We start from the raw sequence: 19,707 nt of genomic DNA, 5'->3' as shown, positions 1-19,707 counted from the left end.
ACTTGTAATCCCCCCCTTGAAAGCATATAAAAGTATTTAGAATAATTAAAAAGGTTGATTAAGGGGTATGAAACTCACTTGAAAGTTTTGGAGATAGCGAGATGGAAAACCGGGCAGAGTTTCGTCTCGGGAAACGGAATTTCCTCGGGATTCTCGGGAATCTCGGGAGTAAAATCGACCTTCGGGACTTGAGCCAAAAAGACCAGAGCTTCGGGTTTGAACGGACACGGAAAACGAGGCAAAGTTGAGAGAGATAGAGAGAAGAGAAATGAACCCTTTCTTTGGAAACCCTCGCATCCTATTTATAGTAAGGCTGGTCTGCCTCGGTACGCGGGGCGTACGCTCGTACGCAGCGCGTACGCGTACGTCATGCATGACCGAAGCCTCGACTGCCTCGGTTCGGATGAGACGGGTTGCTGAGTACGCGGGTCGGATGGGACGCCGGGTCGGATGGGACGCCGGGTCGGATGGGACGTCGGGTCGGACGGGTCGGGGCTTCGGACGGGTCGGATGGGTCGGTCTCTTCGGATAGTGCGACGTGGACGATCAGAGGCCAATCCTCTCGGTTACGCGGGGCGTACAGGAGTACGCAGCGCGTACTTCGGAGGAGGATGCTGACTCCCCTTCGGATAATATCCGAATTTTGAACTCAATAAATAATTAATTTATTTAATAAACTTCAAAAATTCATATCTTCTTCATACGAACTCCGTTTTCGATGGTCTTTATATCCTCGCGTAGGTGAGACTACGCTCTACAACTTTCGTTTAGACTCCGTCGGCAAATTCCAAAATTATATTTTTATTATTTATTAAAAATCCATCGTGTTTAAGGAATTTCTTAGAAAATTCATAACTTCTTTATCTGATGTCGGTTTTTGCCAGACTTTTTACCGCTGGAATACCATTGTCGAGACCTTCGATTCTCGTTTAGGTCATTCCGGCCAAAAGTCGCTCGATTACCGATTCGAGTTTTTAGCTGTCTGTTGCTAAGCCGAACTTGGAAAAATCATAACTTCGCTATATGAAGTCGGATTTGGGCGTTCTTTTCACGTACGATCATGGTTCAAAGAAATTTAATCATAGAAGGAATTTAAGTAGAACTTATTTATACATTTTATTATGAAAGTAACTTTTTATTATTCAGAAGTGGTTACAATCCTTGACCCATTTTGGTCGTTACAAAGAGTTGAAATATCAGGTTGTCACATCATCCCCCCGTTAGAGAGAATTTCGTCCCGAAATTTAAAGTAGTAAAGATACTAGTGAACATGAAAGAGATGAGGGTACTTTTGTTTCATCTGATCTTCGCGTTCCCATGTGAATTCGGGTCCCCGCTTGGCGTTCCAGCGAACCTTCACGATGGGTATGCGACTTTGTTTTGTTTGTTTGACCTCTCGGTCCATGATTTCTACTGGTTCTTCCACAAAGTTGAGGCTCTCGTTGATCTCGATCTCGTCGAGTGGAATAACAAGAGTCTCGTCGGACAGACACTTTTTCAAGTTTGAGACGTGGAAGGTTGGATGGATGTTACTAAGTTCGCGCGGTAGGTTAAGCTTGTAAGCCACAGGGCCGATTCTGGCAAGAATCTCGAAAGGCCCTATGTATCTTGGATTTAGTTTCCCACGCTTTCCAAATCGTATTAAACCCTTCCACGGTGAGACCTTTAATAAGACGTGATCTCCTACCTGGAATTCCAAAGGTTTCCTCCTTTGGTCTGCGTAGCTTTTCTGTCGGTCTCTTGAGGCTTTCAATCGTTCACGAATCTGAACGATCTTCTCTGTTGTTTCACGTATGATCTCTGGACCGGTGAGAGTGCTTTCAGGAACTCTTCCTCTAGCTAACTGGGTATCGCCAACTTCAGTCCAGCACAGAGGGGATCTGCACTTTCGACCATAGAGGGCTTCAAACGGAGCAGCCTTTATGCTTGTATGATAACTATTGTTGTATGAAAATTCGACAAGGGGTAAATGAATATCCCATGCCTTTCTAAAGTCAATCACGCAGGCTCTCAGCATGTCTTCTAAAGTTTGTATTGTCCTCTCACTTTGTCCGTCTGTCTGTGGGTGGTAGGCTGTACTCATGTCTAGCCTAGTTCCCAGGGAACTTTGTAGTGACTGCCAGAATCTTGAAGTGAATCTACTATCTCGATCGGAGATAATAGATATCGGAACACCATGCAGTCGCACTACTTCCCTTAAGTAAGTTCTTGTAAGCTTCTCCATTTTGTCAGTCTCCTTGATGGGTAGGAAATGTGCGGATTTGGTCAATCTGTCGACAATGACCCATATGGTATCGAGTCCACTTGTCGTCTTGGGTAACTTGGTTATGAAGTCCATAGTAATCCGCTCCCATTTCCATTCCGGTATCTCTGGTTGTTGTAGTAGTCCTGACGGTTTCTGATACTCGACCTTAACCTTAGCGCAAGTAAGACATTTACTCACGAAGGTAGCAATTTCTGCTTTCATGTTAGGCCACCAGTACAGTTTCTTAAGATCCAGATACATTTTATCTGAACCCGGGTGAACGGAATATCTTGAGTTGTGAGCCTCAGTCATGACTACGTTTCTGAAACCACCATGTTTTGGGGTCCAGATTCGGTCCATGAGATAGTAGGCTCCGCCACCCTTGACTTCTAAATTCTTCTCCATTCCTCGCAGGGATTCACCCGCCACATTTTCAGGTTGCAAAGCTTCCATTTGTGCTTCCTTAATTTGTGTGGATAGGTGGGAATGGATAGTCATGGTCAGAGATTTGACCCTCCGACCAGTGTATTCCTTCCGACTGAGGGCGTCGGCTACTACGTTGGCCTTGCCAGGATGATAACGAATTTCGCATTCGTAGTCATTCAGTAACTCGACCCATCGTCGTTGTCGAATGTTGAGTTCCTTCTGATCGAAAATGTGTTGAAGGCTCTTGTGATCGGTGAATATAGTACTCTTTGTTCCGTATAAGTAGTGCCTCCAGATCTTCAGAGCAAATACCACTGCTCCTAACTCGAGGTCGTGTGTCGTATAGTTCACTTCGTGTGTCTTAAGCTGTCGGGAGGCATAAGCGATAACCTTCCCTCTCTGCATCAGAACACAACCAAGTCCTTGATTTGAAGCGTCGCAATACACTACGAAGTCTTCTATCCCTTCGGGGAGGGATAGTATCGGTGCGGTGCACAAGGCCTGCTTTAGTGTCTGGAATGCCTTCTCTTGTTTCGCTTCCCAGTCAAAGGCCACACCTTTCTGGGTTAATGAAGTAAGAGGTTTCGCAATGCTCGAAAAGTTCTTTATGAATCTGCGATCGTAGCCAGCTAGACCTAGAAATTGACGAATTTCTGTAGGTGTCTTTGGTGCCGACCAGTTCTCAATAGCCTTAATTTTGGAGGGGTCCACGTGTATACCTTTCTCGCTAACAATGTGGCCTAAAAATTCGACTCTTCGAATCCAAAATTCGCATTTAGAGAACTTCGCGTAGAGTTTCTCCGTTCGCAGTGTTTCTAGGACTTTTCGTAGGTGCTGACTATGCTCTTCCTCACTTCGAGAGTAGATAAGTATATCATCGATAAAGACGATGACGAACTGATCCAAGTAAGGGCGGCATACCCTATTCATTAGGTCCATAAATACTGCTGGTGCATTGGTTAATCCGAACGGCATCACCACGAATTCATAGTGTCCATAACGAGTTCGGAAAGCTGTCTTTGGAATGTCCCCCTCTAGAACTCGTAATTGGTGATATCCGGATCTTAGATCTATTTTGGAGAAGTAGTTCGCCCCTTGAAGTTGATCGAATAGGTCGTCAATACGGGGTAGAGGATAGCGGTTCTTGACAGTAAGTTTGTTTAGCTCTCTATAGTCGATGCACATACGGAACGATCCGTCTTTCTTCTTTACAAACAAGACCGGGGCTCCCCAAGGTGAGAAACTTGGTCTTATGAATCCTTTGTGAAGGAGTTCATTAAGTTGACTGGAAAGTTCCTGCATCTCTGCTGGTGCAAGACGATAAGGCGACTTCGCTACTGGGGTAGCTCCTGGAATTAAGTCGATTCTGAACTCGACTTGGCGTTGCGGTGGTAATCCTGGTAGTTCTTCTGGAAAGATATCGGGAAAGTCGCGTACTACCGAGATGCTCTTGATGTCCTTCAGTTCTTGACTTGTATCAATGATGTGCGCTAGGAATGCTCGACAATCCTTCCGCAAGCACTTTCGAGCTTGGATGCACGAAATGATGCGAAGGTTTGTACTAGATTTGTCGCCGTAGATAACTAATGTTTCGTTGTTAGGGAGGTTAAGACGGACTGCTTTCTCAAAGCACATGATGTCGGCGCGAAGAAGACTCAACCAATCCATGCCGACTATAACGTCGAAACTTTTAATTTGAACCGGCATGAGATTGATTGGGAAAGAATGGCCATCTAATGTTAACGTACAGCCCATGTATATGCAATTTGTGTTTTCGGTTTTTCCATTGGCCATCTCTACAGTGAATGAATTTTCTAACTTGCTAGGTTTAGGTTTAAGTAAATGAATAAAGTTTTGACTCACGAAGCTTCTCTCCGCTCCACTATCGAATAATATGCATGCGTATGAATTATCGAGAAGGAACGTACCATCAACTATAGTTGGGTCAGCTACAGCTTCGTCGTGGCCTATTGCCAAAACTCGTCCCACACCTCCGGTGCGTGCTGCCTTAGGACAGTTTCTCTTGTAGTGGCCCACCTCGCCACAACCGTAGCAAGCCTGCCCTACACCCGCACCGGGAACTTGAGTGATCGGCTTTGCGGGTTCCTTGCAGAAACGGGCTGTGTGCCCTTTCCTGCTGCAGTTGGCGCACTGCATATCTCGACAAGGTCCATGGTGGTGGTAATTGCATTTGGTGCATTTTGGGAGGTTACCTATATAAGGCTTTGTTGGGTAGGTATTTGTAGGGGCTGTAACAGGTACAATGGCAGCATTTACTGAAACCAGTTGTTTCTTTGCGGATTCATGGGAAGACCCACCCTTCCCTTTAATCCACGCTCTCTTCCTGCCATGGTTATTGTTGTTGTTGTTGTTGTTGTTGTTGTTGTTGTTGTTGTCGTTGTTGTAGTTGTTGTTGTGGTTGTTTCCTTTCTGTGGCGCTGGTGCAGAAGTGGTTGAGTTCTGATAACCTCCGTAGTCGATCAGAGATTGTGCCAGTTCCTTAGCACTTTCAAAGGCGTTAGGTTTAGAAGCTAACACGCTTGACCGCATTTGGGGCGTCAGTCCCCAGATGTACCTTTCTATCTTCTTGCTCTCGGGAGCAATCATATCTGGACAAAGGATTGCCAGTTCGCAGAATCTGTTGGTATAAGTAGCGATGTCGGTACCCACCATTCCGAGAGTCCATAGCTTGTGTTCAAGCTTTTGAATTTCTCCCCGTGGGCAGTATTCTCTCATCATCATGGCCTTCAAGCTCTCCCAGCTTATGGAGTTTGCCACGATTAGGGTAAGTACTTTAACGTGGCCATTCCACCAAGTTAAAGCTTTATCGAGAAGGGTGAAAGTTGCAAATTTGACCTTGCTGTGCTCGGGGCAGGAGCAGATTTCAAAGACTGCCTCCGTCCTTTCAATCCACTGCCTTAGGGCCATCACACCACCAGTACCATAAAACATCCGGGGCTTGGCATTAGTGAAGTCCTTATAGGTGCATTCTCGAGGTGGTCCATGACTCTCGCCATGGTTGGATGGGTGTGTGCCAGATCCCGAGCCATTAGCACTTGAGTTATTGATCTGTGACATGGCAGCTGCCACCGCTGCGGTGACTGCTGCTTGAAACATTACAGCATCAAATTGGGGTGGTGGAGGTGGTGGTGGTATAGGTGCTTCCTCACCATTGTTTTGCCTTGGATTCCTACGCGGAGGCATCCTTCAACTATAGATTGCAAAGACAAGGATAAGAATTTCATAGAATGGAAAATGTATGTGTCTCATGAACTAAATCGCTATAGTTCAACAACAGATGATAGTATGAATCTTAAAATAGAAGAATGAAAGTTATTTGTAAGACTGAAGGTATGAAACAAGTATTTGGGTTCACAAAGACCATTCAAGGTTCGAACAAAATACTCAACATAGTAGTAATAGTGCCACTTATATTAATATAAAAGTTGTTACAACGATCATCAAAATTTGACCCCTATAAGGGTCTCCGATTACAAAGTTCGAGAAATTTAAAGACTTTTAGCTGAGGTCCTAAGCTATAACAAAATTTGAGTCCTTGACAAGCACTACTTGCGTCGAAGGTTGCGCTTGGAGCTTGACTCCGTATCTGATTGCTTTGACTCCATTAGACGTCTATCGAAAGCGGCTTGTTGTTCCCTTAGTTCGGCGAGGGCTGCAATCATTTGCGCTTGAAACGATTCAGCTTGGAATTGGGCGTTGTCTTGCATCTTGTCCAACCTACGGATGTCAGAAGTGTGAACCTGCACTTCCACGTTGATATCCCGGAGTCGACTAGCTTGTACTCCAGACTGATAGGACTGATTGGCTAACTTACCCACCATTACCGGGAGTGCTCGATCAGCCGAACCTCCGTCGCGGACATCATAGAAGTCCCGGCACATGCCGTAGGGAGGGCGTAGGTTTTGCTGTTGGCTCCAATGGTGGAGGTGACTTCCCCAGACGGGAGTCGGTCCTTGAAAGTTCCTTACGAAGACGGGAGGTTGAATGGGTGGTGGATCGATAACTTCCGGCTCTGAGTCGGTACCGGAGTCATCACCCACTTCTATGGGTTCCTCGTCCTCTTCGGGATCATCTTCGATCCATCCTCCGTTGCCTTGGTTGGGAAAGTAGGGGTCGCCAGGGTGGTGAAATCCAGCCATTTGACTGTACGAGAAATAGGGTTATAAGAATTGAATAAAGTCGGAACATGTAAAACATGTAAGTTAAACTAGTTTAGGTAGCAAATACTCCTATAGTGTTTAAGTTCTTGTGTTTGATTCTTGTAATGGTTTGGTGTGTTTTGACTTGTTGTTTACTACGATCATTCCTCGATATACGTTGGTCCAATCTTGGGCAAATATAGTTGATCACGCTATATTTGTCCAAAATCTGATTACATATATCGAGTCTCAATCGTAGTGTCAACTTGTCTAAATACTTGTATAGTTGTATAACATGAAAATAGTTTGCATGTAATTGTACTTAAATGAACTATCAATTTAAGTTGAACGAAATGCTGCTTAAGTGTAAAAAAAAAAAAAAAAATTTTTTTTTTCAGAGAGTATTAGTCCCTTAAGCATTTATAGTTTGTATATCTTATGTGGTTCGATATACTTAGTTCACTATAAACATTGCTCTGATACCAATCTGTCACACCCCCAAACCTGAACGGCGGAAACGTTCGGGGGTGGATGACTTCATGTGGTAACGTAACAAATGAATACATAGTAAAGAAAGCAATACAACCATCATATATATAATTGAAAGTTTACATTTGTCAAAAGTTACATGTTCAAAACTCAATTACAATATGATGTCAAAAATACGAGATTAAACTGGCGCCGCAGCATCCCTTCATCAAAAGCGAAATGAATACCTGAAATTACTGACTTCCTGGGACATACAAGAAATTTTGAAAGAGTAGATCAACATTTAAGCTGGTGAATTTCATAAGTATTTAAGTGACAATGTTTGAATGAAATGAAATGTTTTATCTTTGTTTGTTTGTGTTTAGAAAATCCTATATTTTCTACTAGTATAAAAGTAGCCTTCACTCAAGACCAATGTTTGTTTCCAAAATGTATGTAAATGTAAAATAACCAATGAGTTTGAAAACCTTGTAAATCAGTGCATTTTTAATACCCCTTGTGAGTTTTATAACCATACTATTGACTCTGAATGCCTATACACAACGTTCTTCAGGCGTTGGAATGTTATGACGTTTGTCACCCCAAACGGTGGACTGCAGCTAACAGTCAGGGCGCGGGTTGTCAAGCCCGTATAGATCTATACACAAACACCCTGCTCCCCCCTCCAAGGGATTCTGGTATATAATACAGGACTTGAAATGTGTACTCGAACGTACATGAAGTTAGTGTCTCACAAATCCGTGGTATAAAAACAGATCTACTTGTTAAAATGTTACGTTTGTTCTTGTATACGAAAGTAAACTTCTTGAAATATGTGTTTCTAGTACATGAGAGTTAGAAATCTGTTCGTAAAACTATACCTATTATAGTTTCCAAAAAGCGTGTCTCGTTTGTTTAGAAATATTGAGAAAAGGAATCACTTGTTTATGAAAGTATAGATTTTTGGTGTAGAGTCTAGGATAGACAAGAAAAATCTAAGAACAGTTTAGTTTATACATGCATTACAACAACATTATATTTTAAAAGGTAAAATGCTATTGTGACATATGTTATATATATATATATATATATATATATATATATATATATATATATATATATATATATAAAAGTTCCTTTAAATGTTTATAAATCGCATGTGATTTGAATATATAACAGTATATAAAAGAGTTTCTTTATGTAACACACGATAATACTCGTGTGTTTTACTTGTAATCCCCCCCTTGAAAGCATATAAAAGTATTTAGAATAACTAAAAAGGTTGATTAAGGGGTATGAAACTCACTTGAAAGTTTTGGAGATAGCGAGATGGAAAACCGGGCAGAGTTTCGTCTCGGGAAACGGATTTTCCTCGGGATTCTCGGGAATCTCGGGAGTAAAATCGACCTTCGGGACTTGAGCCAAAAAGACCAGAGCTTCGGGTTTGAACGGACACGGAAAACGAGGCAAAGTTGAGAGAGAGAGAAGAGAAATGAACCCTTTCTTTGGAAACCCTCGCATCCTATTTATAGTAAGGCTGGTCTGCTTCGGTACGCGGGGCGTACGCTCGTACGCAGCGCGTATGCGTACGTCATGCATGACCGAAGCCTCGACTGCCTCGGTTCGGATGGGACGGGTTACTGGGTACGCGGGTCGGATGGGACGCCGGGTCGGATGGGACGTCGGGTCGGACGGGTCGGGGCTTCGGACGGGTCGGATGGGTCGGTCTCTTCGGATAGTGCGACGTGGACGATCAGAGGCCAATCCTCTCGGTTACGCGGGGCATACAGGAGTACGCAGCGCGTACTTCGGAGGAGGATGCTGACTCCCCTTCGGATAATATCCGAATTTTGAACTCAATAAATAATTAATTTATTTAATAAACTTCAAAAATTCATATCTTCTTCATACGAACTCCGTTTTCGATGGTCTTTATATCCTCGCGTAGGTGAGACTACGCTCTACAACTTTCGTTTAGACTCTGTCGGCAAATTCCAAAATTATATTTTTATTATTTATTAAAAATCCATCGTGTTTAAGGAATTTCTTAGAAAATTCTTAACTTCTTTATCTGATGTCGGTTTTTGCCAGACTTTTTACCGCTGGAATACCATTGTCGAGACCTTCGATTCTCGTTTAGGTCATTCCGGCCAAAAGTCGCTCGATTACCGATTCGAGTTTTTAGCTGTTTGTTGCTAAGCCGAACTTGGAAAAATCATAACTTCGCTATATGAAGTCGGATTTGGGCGTTCTTTTCACGTACGATCATGGTTCAAAGAAATTTAATCATAGAAGGAATTTAAGTAGAACTTATTTATACATTTTATTATGAAAGTAACTTTTTATTATTCAGAAGTGGTTACAATCCTTGACCCATTTTGGTCGTTACAAAGAGTTGAAATATCAGGTTGTCACATAGTATGTATGGATGAACTGACTCATGTATGTTTCACTGTTATAGAAATAGTAAGTAGTAATCCTCTAAACTATACCTATTATAGTTTACTAGTACGATTGTGTGACTGTCATTGATGTATAGAAAAGACTCAATTACTCACCAAGCAACTAAGTTAAGTATAATCCTTAAAATGGGTTTAATATTCACATATGTATTTAATAAGTATAATTATGATTTAATGGACATTTGGACTAGTGATCCTACCTCAAGCCCACAACCAAACAAGGAACACGATTCAAGGTATCTAGCAATAGTCCTAAGTCTGTTAAAGCATACTTATACGTAAATAGATAGACGAATATGATTTGATATAAAAGAAGTTTATAAAAGCTTTAAAAGAGTTTTCAACAAGTTTGAGTATAAGAAATCCTTTTGAATGTTGTTTTCACATGTAAATGATTAACACAAATTCATTGTGTTATACTTGTATTCCCCCCTCCCCCCCCCCCCCCCCCCCCCCCCCCCGCCACTAAAATCATTTAAAAACATTTAAAAATGTAGTTGTAGGGGTATGAACTCACTTGTAGTGAGTGATTCGAATGGAAGATCGATATAGGATGCTAAGCATGGCAAGTTAAGTCTCGAGCACAAATGGATCCTATTAAGCATATAATGACACACACACATACACACACACACACATATATATATATATATATATATATATATACAATTAGTGTATATAACAACTAACATTTAAGGGAAACAACCTTGGGTACTAGGAAACACTTGCTATGAAGTGTTATAATCACATATGATTGGTTGAATGGAGTTCACAACCACACACGGAAGTGTTCACGGCCTTAGAAGGGTTCACGACCATAAAACACATGATGTATTCACGGCCCAACCTTGATTTTATGTAGTGTTCACGGTCATGGAAGGAGGGTTCATGACCAAACCATGATCTTATGAAGGGTTCGCGGCCCAATGAAGGGTTCACGGCCGTGAACTCTTGAAGATTCATGCCAAAAAGGTGTTTGTTTCATGGGGATGCTAGTGTTTCTAATGGACAACAAGAAGATGAATAAGATACTTACTTATTGGAAGCCTTTGTAATGATCACGGTTGAAGAAAGTTGAGAGAGAATGGGGCGTGTTCACGGCTAGAGTTGAAGTAATGAAGAAATGAGCCATTTCCTTATATATATATATATATATATATATATATATATATATATATATATATATATATATATATATATATATATATATATATATATATGGAGGATGTTCACGACCAAGAATGGGTTCACGGCCGTGAACTCCTTTGTGATGGTGTTTTCCGGCTCGATTGCAACTCAATGAACTCAAGCTCACACTTCCTAACACACAATAGTTGAGTGTACTAGGCTTAGAACTCTCAAATAGACCCTTAACCAGACTAAAAGATAACAAAAACAGGTCTGACTTTTGATTGAATTGATTGACTTTACAAGATATAAATTTGGGGCTGTCACATATTATTGTCACGTTTTTCTAGGAACAAATTCCCCAATATTATTCTTTAAAATGTATACTCTGATTTTTTTAAATTAACATAAATAATTTTTTTTTAAAATGAATGTGAATTTGGGGATGTCACAGGGTGTGGTGGTGACGACGACCATAAACACCTCAAGAAAAGAAGATGGTTATGATGACAGGAGAAGAAAAGGAGTAATAAGTGAGAGTATTTAATTATCTAATATCTCTTTACATACTATTAAATAATAAATTAGTTAGAAGAAGGGATAATGGTAATATAGTCATTTTATGTTTTGTAGGGACCAACGACGCAACAAAATTAAATCATAGGTACGGTCCGAGTTAGAGAAAATACGTTAGGGACCATACATATAAATTACCACAAACCGTAAAGACCAATCATGTAATTTAATTTAGTCTTTATTTTGATCGGATTGATTTAAATAAACACGATTTAAGAATGTAATAACTTGATCCTTATATCCAATTAGGTTTGGACCGTCCGGGCGATACTGCAGAAGCCAAATATGTTGAAAAACGCATCTTGGCATGGATAAAGTTTTTGGGAGAAATTTATGTGCGTTGTGACGAAAAACTTCTTTACATTTACAAAGTGAATTATAAAAGTATAAAATAATGTTTTGAAGAAAAAAATTATGTATAGATGATACATATAAAATGAAGTTTGAAAATATATCTTAAACGTATTAATCATCGTTTAAATAAAAAAGTAATATTAAAAAAAAATCAAAAATATAAAAACAATAATGTAAGGGGTAAAAAAATATAACTTTAAAATATAGCATATATCAAAATTGTAACTTAAAAAAATAATTTAAGTTTAAGATTAGGAAAGATAAAAGTTGTTTAATCAAAATTACTTTAGGATAAAAAATATAAATGTGACTAAATCAAACTTATTATTTCCAAATAAAACCTTATTTGAAAAGCTTTAAAAATTATAATAGTAATTTAGTAAATTGGGATTTGGAAAAAGGAAAAACCAAATGAACAATACCTTATAGGCTTATATTCAAATACTCGAAGTTGATATTTAATATATATAATAATTGGGATTTGGAAAAAGGAAAAACCAAATGAACAATACCTTATAGGCTTATATTCAAATACTCGAAGTTGATATTTAATATATATAATAATTGGGATTTGGAAAAAGGAAAAACCAAATGAACAATACCTTATAGGCTTATACTCAAATACTCGAAGTTGATATTTAATATATATATATATATATATATATATATATATATATATATATATATATATATATAATATGTACTTAAGAATTAAGATGTTTAGCTTGTCTACTTATAACTCAAGACTCAAGAGGGAGTTGAATGGCATCTGCAACTAAATGTAAGGGCTGAAGTGTAAATATCTTTCACGATGACCACTATACTATCGACGCCTGTTGCTTCTCGAAGGAAGACTTTTATTTAGGATCAGTGTTGTTATCCAACGACACGTGTCAAGATCTCAATGGCGCAACGCCCCACTGATCATCTATAACTGGATGAGCAAGAAACCCCACCAACAAAATATCTCATCCCCACTAATCACCATGGAACGATTATCCCTCTTCTTCTTCCTCCTCTTGTCCGCCTCCATAGCCGTCGCCGTCGCCATCGATGAATCTACTGCGGATCCGTTGATCCGGCAAGTCGTCCCGGAGGAGGAGACCTCCGCCGATCATCTATTGAACGCTGAACACCACTTCACTCTCTTCAAGAGCAAGTTCGGTAAGACATACGCGACTGCAGATGAGCACGATTACCGTCTGTCCGTCTTCAAGTCTAACCTTCGCCGTGCCAAGCGCCACCAGCAACTGGATCCCACTGCTGAGCACGGCGTTACCAAGTTCTCTGATTTGACCCCGTCGGAGTTCCGTAAGACATACCTCGGCTTGAAGAATCCTCTAAAATATCCCGCCGATGCGAACAAGGCGCCTATTCTTCCTACAACCGATCTTCCTGAAGACTTTGACTGGCGCGATCATGGCGCTGTTACTGCCGTTAAAGATCAGGTATGTGCTAGTCTCTGTAGTTGTTACGCAACCTTTACCAAAACTTTTAAAAGTATGGTTGACTTTTTATATAGGCGTGTATACAACGTTTCGAATATGAAATTTGATAATAGCATGTGTTTTGCAACAGATAACGAGCTAATAAGCTAGTAAAAATCGATCAAATCACCATCGATGGATTAACGAATTGTAAAATTGATACACTCTTCTCCTGACTAGATAAGAGTATTCATAGATTAGATAAGACTTGATCACTCTTGGAATCTTAGAATTAGTTCATAAAAATTATTCGAATACCTTATCTTTATGTAACGAATCAAATAACTTTGTGTTTATAATATCATAATCAATTAATTTCGTGGCCTCCTATTTTAGGGTTCATGTGGATCGTGTTGGTCTTTTAGTACAACCGGAGCTTTAGAAGGATCCCACTTCCTTCAAACAGGGGAGTTGGTTAGCCTCAGTGAACAACAACTTGTGGATTGTGATCATGAGGTTTGTACTTTATAATTTATATCATCTCCTCCACTTCTGTTATCTGATTTCGTTATCAAGTAATCTTTAGCTAAGAATGTTTCTTTCTGTTCTCTTGCAGTGTGATCCTGAAGAAAAGAATGCATGTAACGCAGGTTGCAATGGTGGGCTGATGACCAGTGCATACGAGTACATACTCAAATCCGGTGGAATTCAGAAGGAATCCGATTACCCCTACACAGGAAGAGATGGCACTTGTCACTTTGACAAATCCAAAATCGCAGCATCTGTCGCTAACTTTAGCGTCATTGGCACAGATGAAGACCAAATCGCTGCTAATCTTGTCAAACATGGCCCTCTTTCAAGTAAAATCCTAATCATGTCCTTCTAACTCTCTTCTTTCTGTATTAAATGAACAGTATCTGAAAAATGTTTTATTATCTTCTTTGCAGTTGGAATCAACGCAGCTTGGATGCAAACATATGTTGGTAAAGTATCATGCCCTTATATATGTTCAAAGAAGCGATTGGATCATGGTGTTCTTCTGGTTGGGTACGGATCAGCTGGTTATGCGCCTAGCAGACTTAAGGAGAAGCCTTACTGGATCATCAAGAACTCATGGGGAGCAAATTGGGGAGAGGAAGGGTACTACAAAATCTGCAGTGGGTACAACTTATGTGGGATGGATACTATGGTTTCTGCAGTGGTTTCTACTAATACTTGAAATTCTTGATGGAAATCAACAATGTGTATATATGTATTATGATGGTGATTATGTGAATTGTTGAAGCTTTAAGTTCTATTTGCGTATTGGCTTCACTATTAAAAACATTAATAGGTGTTAATTAATGGTTCATGCTTTTGTTTCAAGTATATGTTTGACTGCAAAATGTGGTGTTTTTTTTTTTATCGCCGTGCATGATGTATTTATGTGGGTTTTCGATGTGGAATTTCACAATTTGTTAAAGAAATTACCAATGTTTCTTGTATTGCTGCTTTCCATAGTCTTATATTTCATACACATTGATATGTTTCAAAATTTCTATGTTTTTGTTTGTAGCACCTATTGTGACAACTGTTGCTTAGTGACAAACCTCTCTGGGAGACTTATGAATGGTTACAATCGAGATTGCTAATTATAAAATATCAGGAGAATACCTCACCGATATAATGTGAAGAGAAGTAAACAAACGTGACAGTCGAGATTAGAGGGGCAATAGGTTCATTTTGGCCTAAAAACGGTAATAAATGGCCACCATTTTAAGAGGCCTTCTTGAAACAATTATAAAATCAGATGCCACTTCTCAATTGCTCTCGAATCGTTTTGAAGAAATGTTTCAAGATAACAAGGCTAGACGAGTTGTTTACTTGGAAGAGCGGTTCAATACCACTCTCCTTGACGACTTTTCAAACATATGTCTATTGTGTTCGTCTCAATATCAACAAGCCAATGTTGGCAACCTGATTTCTGAAAATAAAATGTTCACCAACTTGTATTTGGATTGACAAAAGGGATACTATAATACTATTTCCATATTCGTATAATCTGATTTGTTGCCAAGCTTCAATAAAACCCCAATCTTAACTTTTGTTGGAAAACTCATTGTTTCAAGAGAGGTCATCATACCCTGCAAACTCGTATAAATCAATGATCTTCATATACCCTAAGGGTGGAGGGTATCCACCCCCAACTAGGGTCTATTCAAGCGAATTCGAGGCTCCTAACAAAAAAAGATCTTAACACAATAATTTTTTAAGTAAAAATTTGATTAATTGCCTAGAATTCCTAAGTAATCGGCCGAAATCTCTTTGTTTCTCCACTAATTTTGGCTCCAATCTCGTTTTTTCTTTTTTTTTTTTTTCATTACAATCAATGACTTAATTTCAAACATTTTTTCCTTGCAATAATAAAAGTAGAAACATAAAAATGGGCCCTAAGCCATCGCCCATGCTTGTCCATTGCTTCCCCACCTACTGATACATTCCTTGATACGTCCTTATTCCCAACCTACTTGTTACATCAGCTCCATCTCAGTTTTTCTCTTTCATCTCTCTTTCATCTTTCCCAACCCACTACACATGAAAACTTATATTTCCATCCACTCACTTTGATACAAGTCTTACTGCATGATGTACAAGTAGCTAAAACATGAAAGGTAGAGAGAGAGAGAGAGAGAAGAAACGAGTTCCTCAACCTGCAAATGGTTTCTTCAGGCGGCACCTAGTCTTCTCGAAGTCGACATCTAAGAGGTACATGTGGTACCTCCCCAACCCACTCCTCCATACACTGCACCCTAAAGGTAATGGGTTTTAGCCATAAGAACATCCTATGTGCTCATGCAAACCCTAATGCTTGGATCTAGGTTTCTCTATTGTACATGCAATTCATCCAAGACTTTAAACCCTAGATCTAGCATACAATTAATCATATTAACATAAGAATAGGGTTTTAGATCTTACCTTGATTGTTATGTAGCAATAACAATCTCAAATCCTCATTGTAATGGCTTTAGAAAGCTTAGAGTCACAATTGTCACTCCTCTAATGGCTCACAAACACCAAGAGCAAGATGATGAAGAACAAGGAGAGAGGAGGCTGCCCAAAACGTCCAGAAACCCTAGTGGAACTCTTCACCGCGTTTTTTAGGCTTAAGGGTACTATATATACATGTAGGCTATTAGGGTTTTCAACTAGGAAACCCTTATTTGACTGCCTAAGCCCTATGTAGCCCATAGACCCTTTTAGAATATCCCTTGGACGATTTCTAATGGGTTTCCCCATAGAATTCGTCCAACCTATTATTCCAAGGTAATCCATAGCCCAAATGCAATTATCATAATTACAGTTCCAGTCCGTTAAGTTTAATTAATCTCTTTTAGTCACAAAACTAATTATCAATTAGTTCTTGACTAATATTAATTAAACAATATGATTTCTCCTTTAATATATTATTCTCATAATATATTAATAAATCATAATTAATCCTTTCTCTTCATAATTCATCCTATCAAGTTGCTTTGGTGAAGGCAACCCAAAAGGACCATGCACCATCGGGTCAAGTACATACCAAAATAGTTATGGAGTTAGACACTGATCCAACAGTCTCCCACTTGGATAAGTCTAATAACTATTTTGCGTATGACTTCAGATCCTGATCTGCAATCGTAGCTTTCAAAAGTCGCTGTCAACTCTGATCTTATCAGATACGCATCCTTTAGATAAGGGATCATATATTCCTTCATTCTAGATATCATACAGACGTAAGGCATGGATTGAAATCATTCTCTCAGTCTATATGTTGTTTCCCGATTTCCGATTTATGATGACTGACAACAGACTACATTTGAACACATCAAATTAATCTCGGCTTGGCCAAGCGCTTAGGTGTCATCACTAAATCATCGAGGGGCCCACATATATCGCTTTCATCCCACTTTGGATAAAAGGAACAGATAAAATTTGATTCAATGCTTGCTTGCACTCACTCACCGAATCACACACAACAATATGTTTTATGACACCAAGTTACTAGTGCGTTTGCATATTATGAATGTATAACCGACTCGCAAGATACAACTCACACATCTCGGTTTCAAGAATATAAGATATTATCGTCTCACCAATCACTCGAGATAAAATCCATGAAGTGATCCAAGTGAGCGTGGGTTTAATCCAATGCTCAAATCATATTCATAAGCACTCATGAATGTTGCAGCAAACATTTGCTTATGTCTAATACACTTTAGACAATCTACACACCAATTCACGACAGTCTTCATTCATACCTACTTCCAACATATGAACGACTGTGGTCCGTTCGAATAATTTGATTGTTCTGAACCAATTTAATTATTCAGGAAGTCAAAACATGCAAAGTGAAACACAAGAATAATACTAATCCCATATGGCCCCAAACTCTGGGTATAAATAAAACATTTTATTTAATCACCATATTGATTACTCATAATTTGTTGTTTCGGGTAATCAACTTCTTACTTGAATTATTACTACACTTGTCCCATGCTCTCAGCATGCACACAATGTTTACCTACGGTCCTTACTTTGTGAAATAGATCAAATGAACACATTTCCAATCATACTCATTTCACAACTCCCAATCCTTATCATAAGTATAAGAATATCAAATTCTTTTTACTTATGCTAGATTCTTACATTTTATGCAATGATTCTTTCGTAAAGTCATCGCTAAAAATCATCAAGACTTGGCTAATCTCTATTAGAAACAATTCTATAGATATGATGTCTCTCACTCAAAGTACATTCCTTTGAACATCCTTCTTGCATAAAAGTTTCTAATCTAGATATAGATTCTCAATATCCAACTCCCAATATGGAAACATTTCCATATTTGCCATATGACAATTCATTCTTAATAGAATCTTATCTATTCATAATAATGTCGATATGGTCCATCCAATACCATACTTCTAACTACTCACAAGCAACCAATCCTCAGCGAGCTTTGGATCATCCTTTGATAGTTGTTTAATTATTTTAGTCAAAACCGATTCTAGACATTTTTTCCTCTAAATGCGCTAGACATTTGGAAAATTTTAGAATGGTCAAATTTTATAGTATCTGCAATCGATCCTTTACCCGAAGCGTATGGGATACGATGCATAATGTCTTACATGCTATGTATCCTTGACTAAATTTATTAACATTCCACAACCTAATCCTTTAGATTTGAAATGAAGCATAATATTCTCTCCCTTAATTATAGCAAAACAACTATTCAATTCTTACGACTTTGCAAAGTATAGCTCTTGTTTTCTATAATTAATATTGCTAACTTGCAATACTTGCTTTAATAATCATACAAGCACAACATTTATGCTCCCACTATCATAATGATTATTATCATATAAGCATAACACTTATGCTCCCACTAGCTTTGACATGTTTTAGAAAACAACTGAACTTCCAGAAAACAATACTTATTGAATTTCTGAAGTTCATATTTCTAATACCTAATGCTTTGATAATCCTTTATCTAAGCTTCTTAAACTTATAAACCTTTCCCTTAGATAACTCATATGTGTGTCTTAAAAAATTCAGACTAATTGCCAAATCTCACAATTCGAATTATGGAAAGGGATACCATAACCATAATCGAATTCGAGAATACAATTTCACAATCACTATCTTCTTAAAATCTCTCTTAGTGAAAGCATTTCCTCACAGTCATCTTCATGAAGGAGGGAATCTTATGACACTTACATTTTAATGGTGTATGTGTTCCTATCCATGCGAATTTGTCAAAACCAAAGTTTGCGACAAATCCAAATTCATATGAATCGAACCTTCTCAATCTTGATCTCTTGCCTTATGGTAACACGGTTGCCCACCATGTCTTCCAAGTAGTTAAGCAGCTCACCCTTTCCTAATGTACTTTTCTTTGATCAAGGTGCTTGCCTTTTATGCGTTCAAATGAGAACTCATAGAACTCACATGCATAATTAACTCAATTGGAATGGCACAGAAACAAGATAGTGTCAACACGATAGGTTGTAAACCTCAAGTCGTGTGCTAGTGATGATCGATAAGGTTTATCCTTGATTAGTTCTTGAAACCTTTCAAGACCATTAAGACTCCCACTGAATCCTTGACATATAAGATTCTCCTGTCAATAAACATTTCTTGACAAACAAATATTCAAGAGTTAGTGTAGCTTTTATCAAGACAAAACACTTCACAAAAATTGGTCCTAGTTGGTCTTTGTCTTATCCAAGACATCACAACTTTTCAATTTCAAATGTACAAGAATAAGAAACCTTTTTCAAATTTCACATTTGATGAATGTTATAAACCTTCTTAAGACTTGTCACTCAATGTCACAATCTTAACTCTAAGACTTGGTTTTGGAACGAAGTATGATTGACTTCTTGATTTAACCATTTCTTCAATTTTTGATTCCTCTTCTCAAACATACAATTGCACTAAGA

General features: G+C 38.9%; 1 protein-coding gene across 1 annotated transcript; it reads left to right on the top strand.

Annotated features, from left to right (window-relative positions):
• The first annotated feature begins 12,775 nt into the window (after positions 1-12,775).
• On the top strand, positions 12,776-14,730 carry LOC111879689 (cysteine proteinase 15A). Its single transcript, XM_023876149.3, has 4 exons — positions 12,776-13,267; positions 13,643-13,762; positions 13,863-14,106; positions 14,194-14,730. The coding sequence occupies exons 1-4, from the start codon at positions 12,806-12,808 to the stop codon at positions 14,463-14,465; spliced, it is 1,098 nt and encodes a 365-aa protein (XP_023731917.1). The 5' UTR covers positions 12,776-12,805; the 3' UTR covers positions 14,466-14,730.
• The last annotated feature ends 4,977 nt before the right edge of the window (positions 14,731-19,707 follow it).

Source organism: Lactuca sativa, chromosome 5, assembly GCF_002870075.4.
Source record: "Lactuca sativa cultivar Salinas chromosome 5, Lsat_Salinas_v11, whole genome shotgun sequence".
NCBI classification, from domain to species: Eukaryota; Viridiplantae; Streptophyta; class Magnoliopsida; order Asterales; family Asteraceae; genus Lactuca; species Lactuca sativa.
The sequence above is the reverse complement of the archived record's forward strand: the minus strand, read 5'-3'. Positions and strand labels throughout refer to the sequence as shown.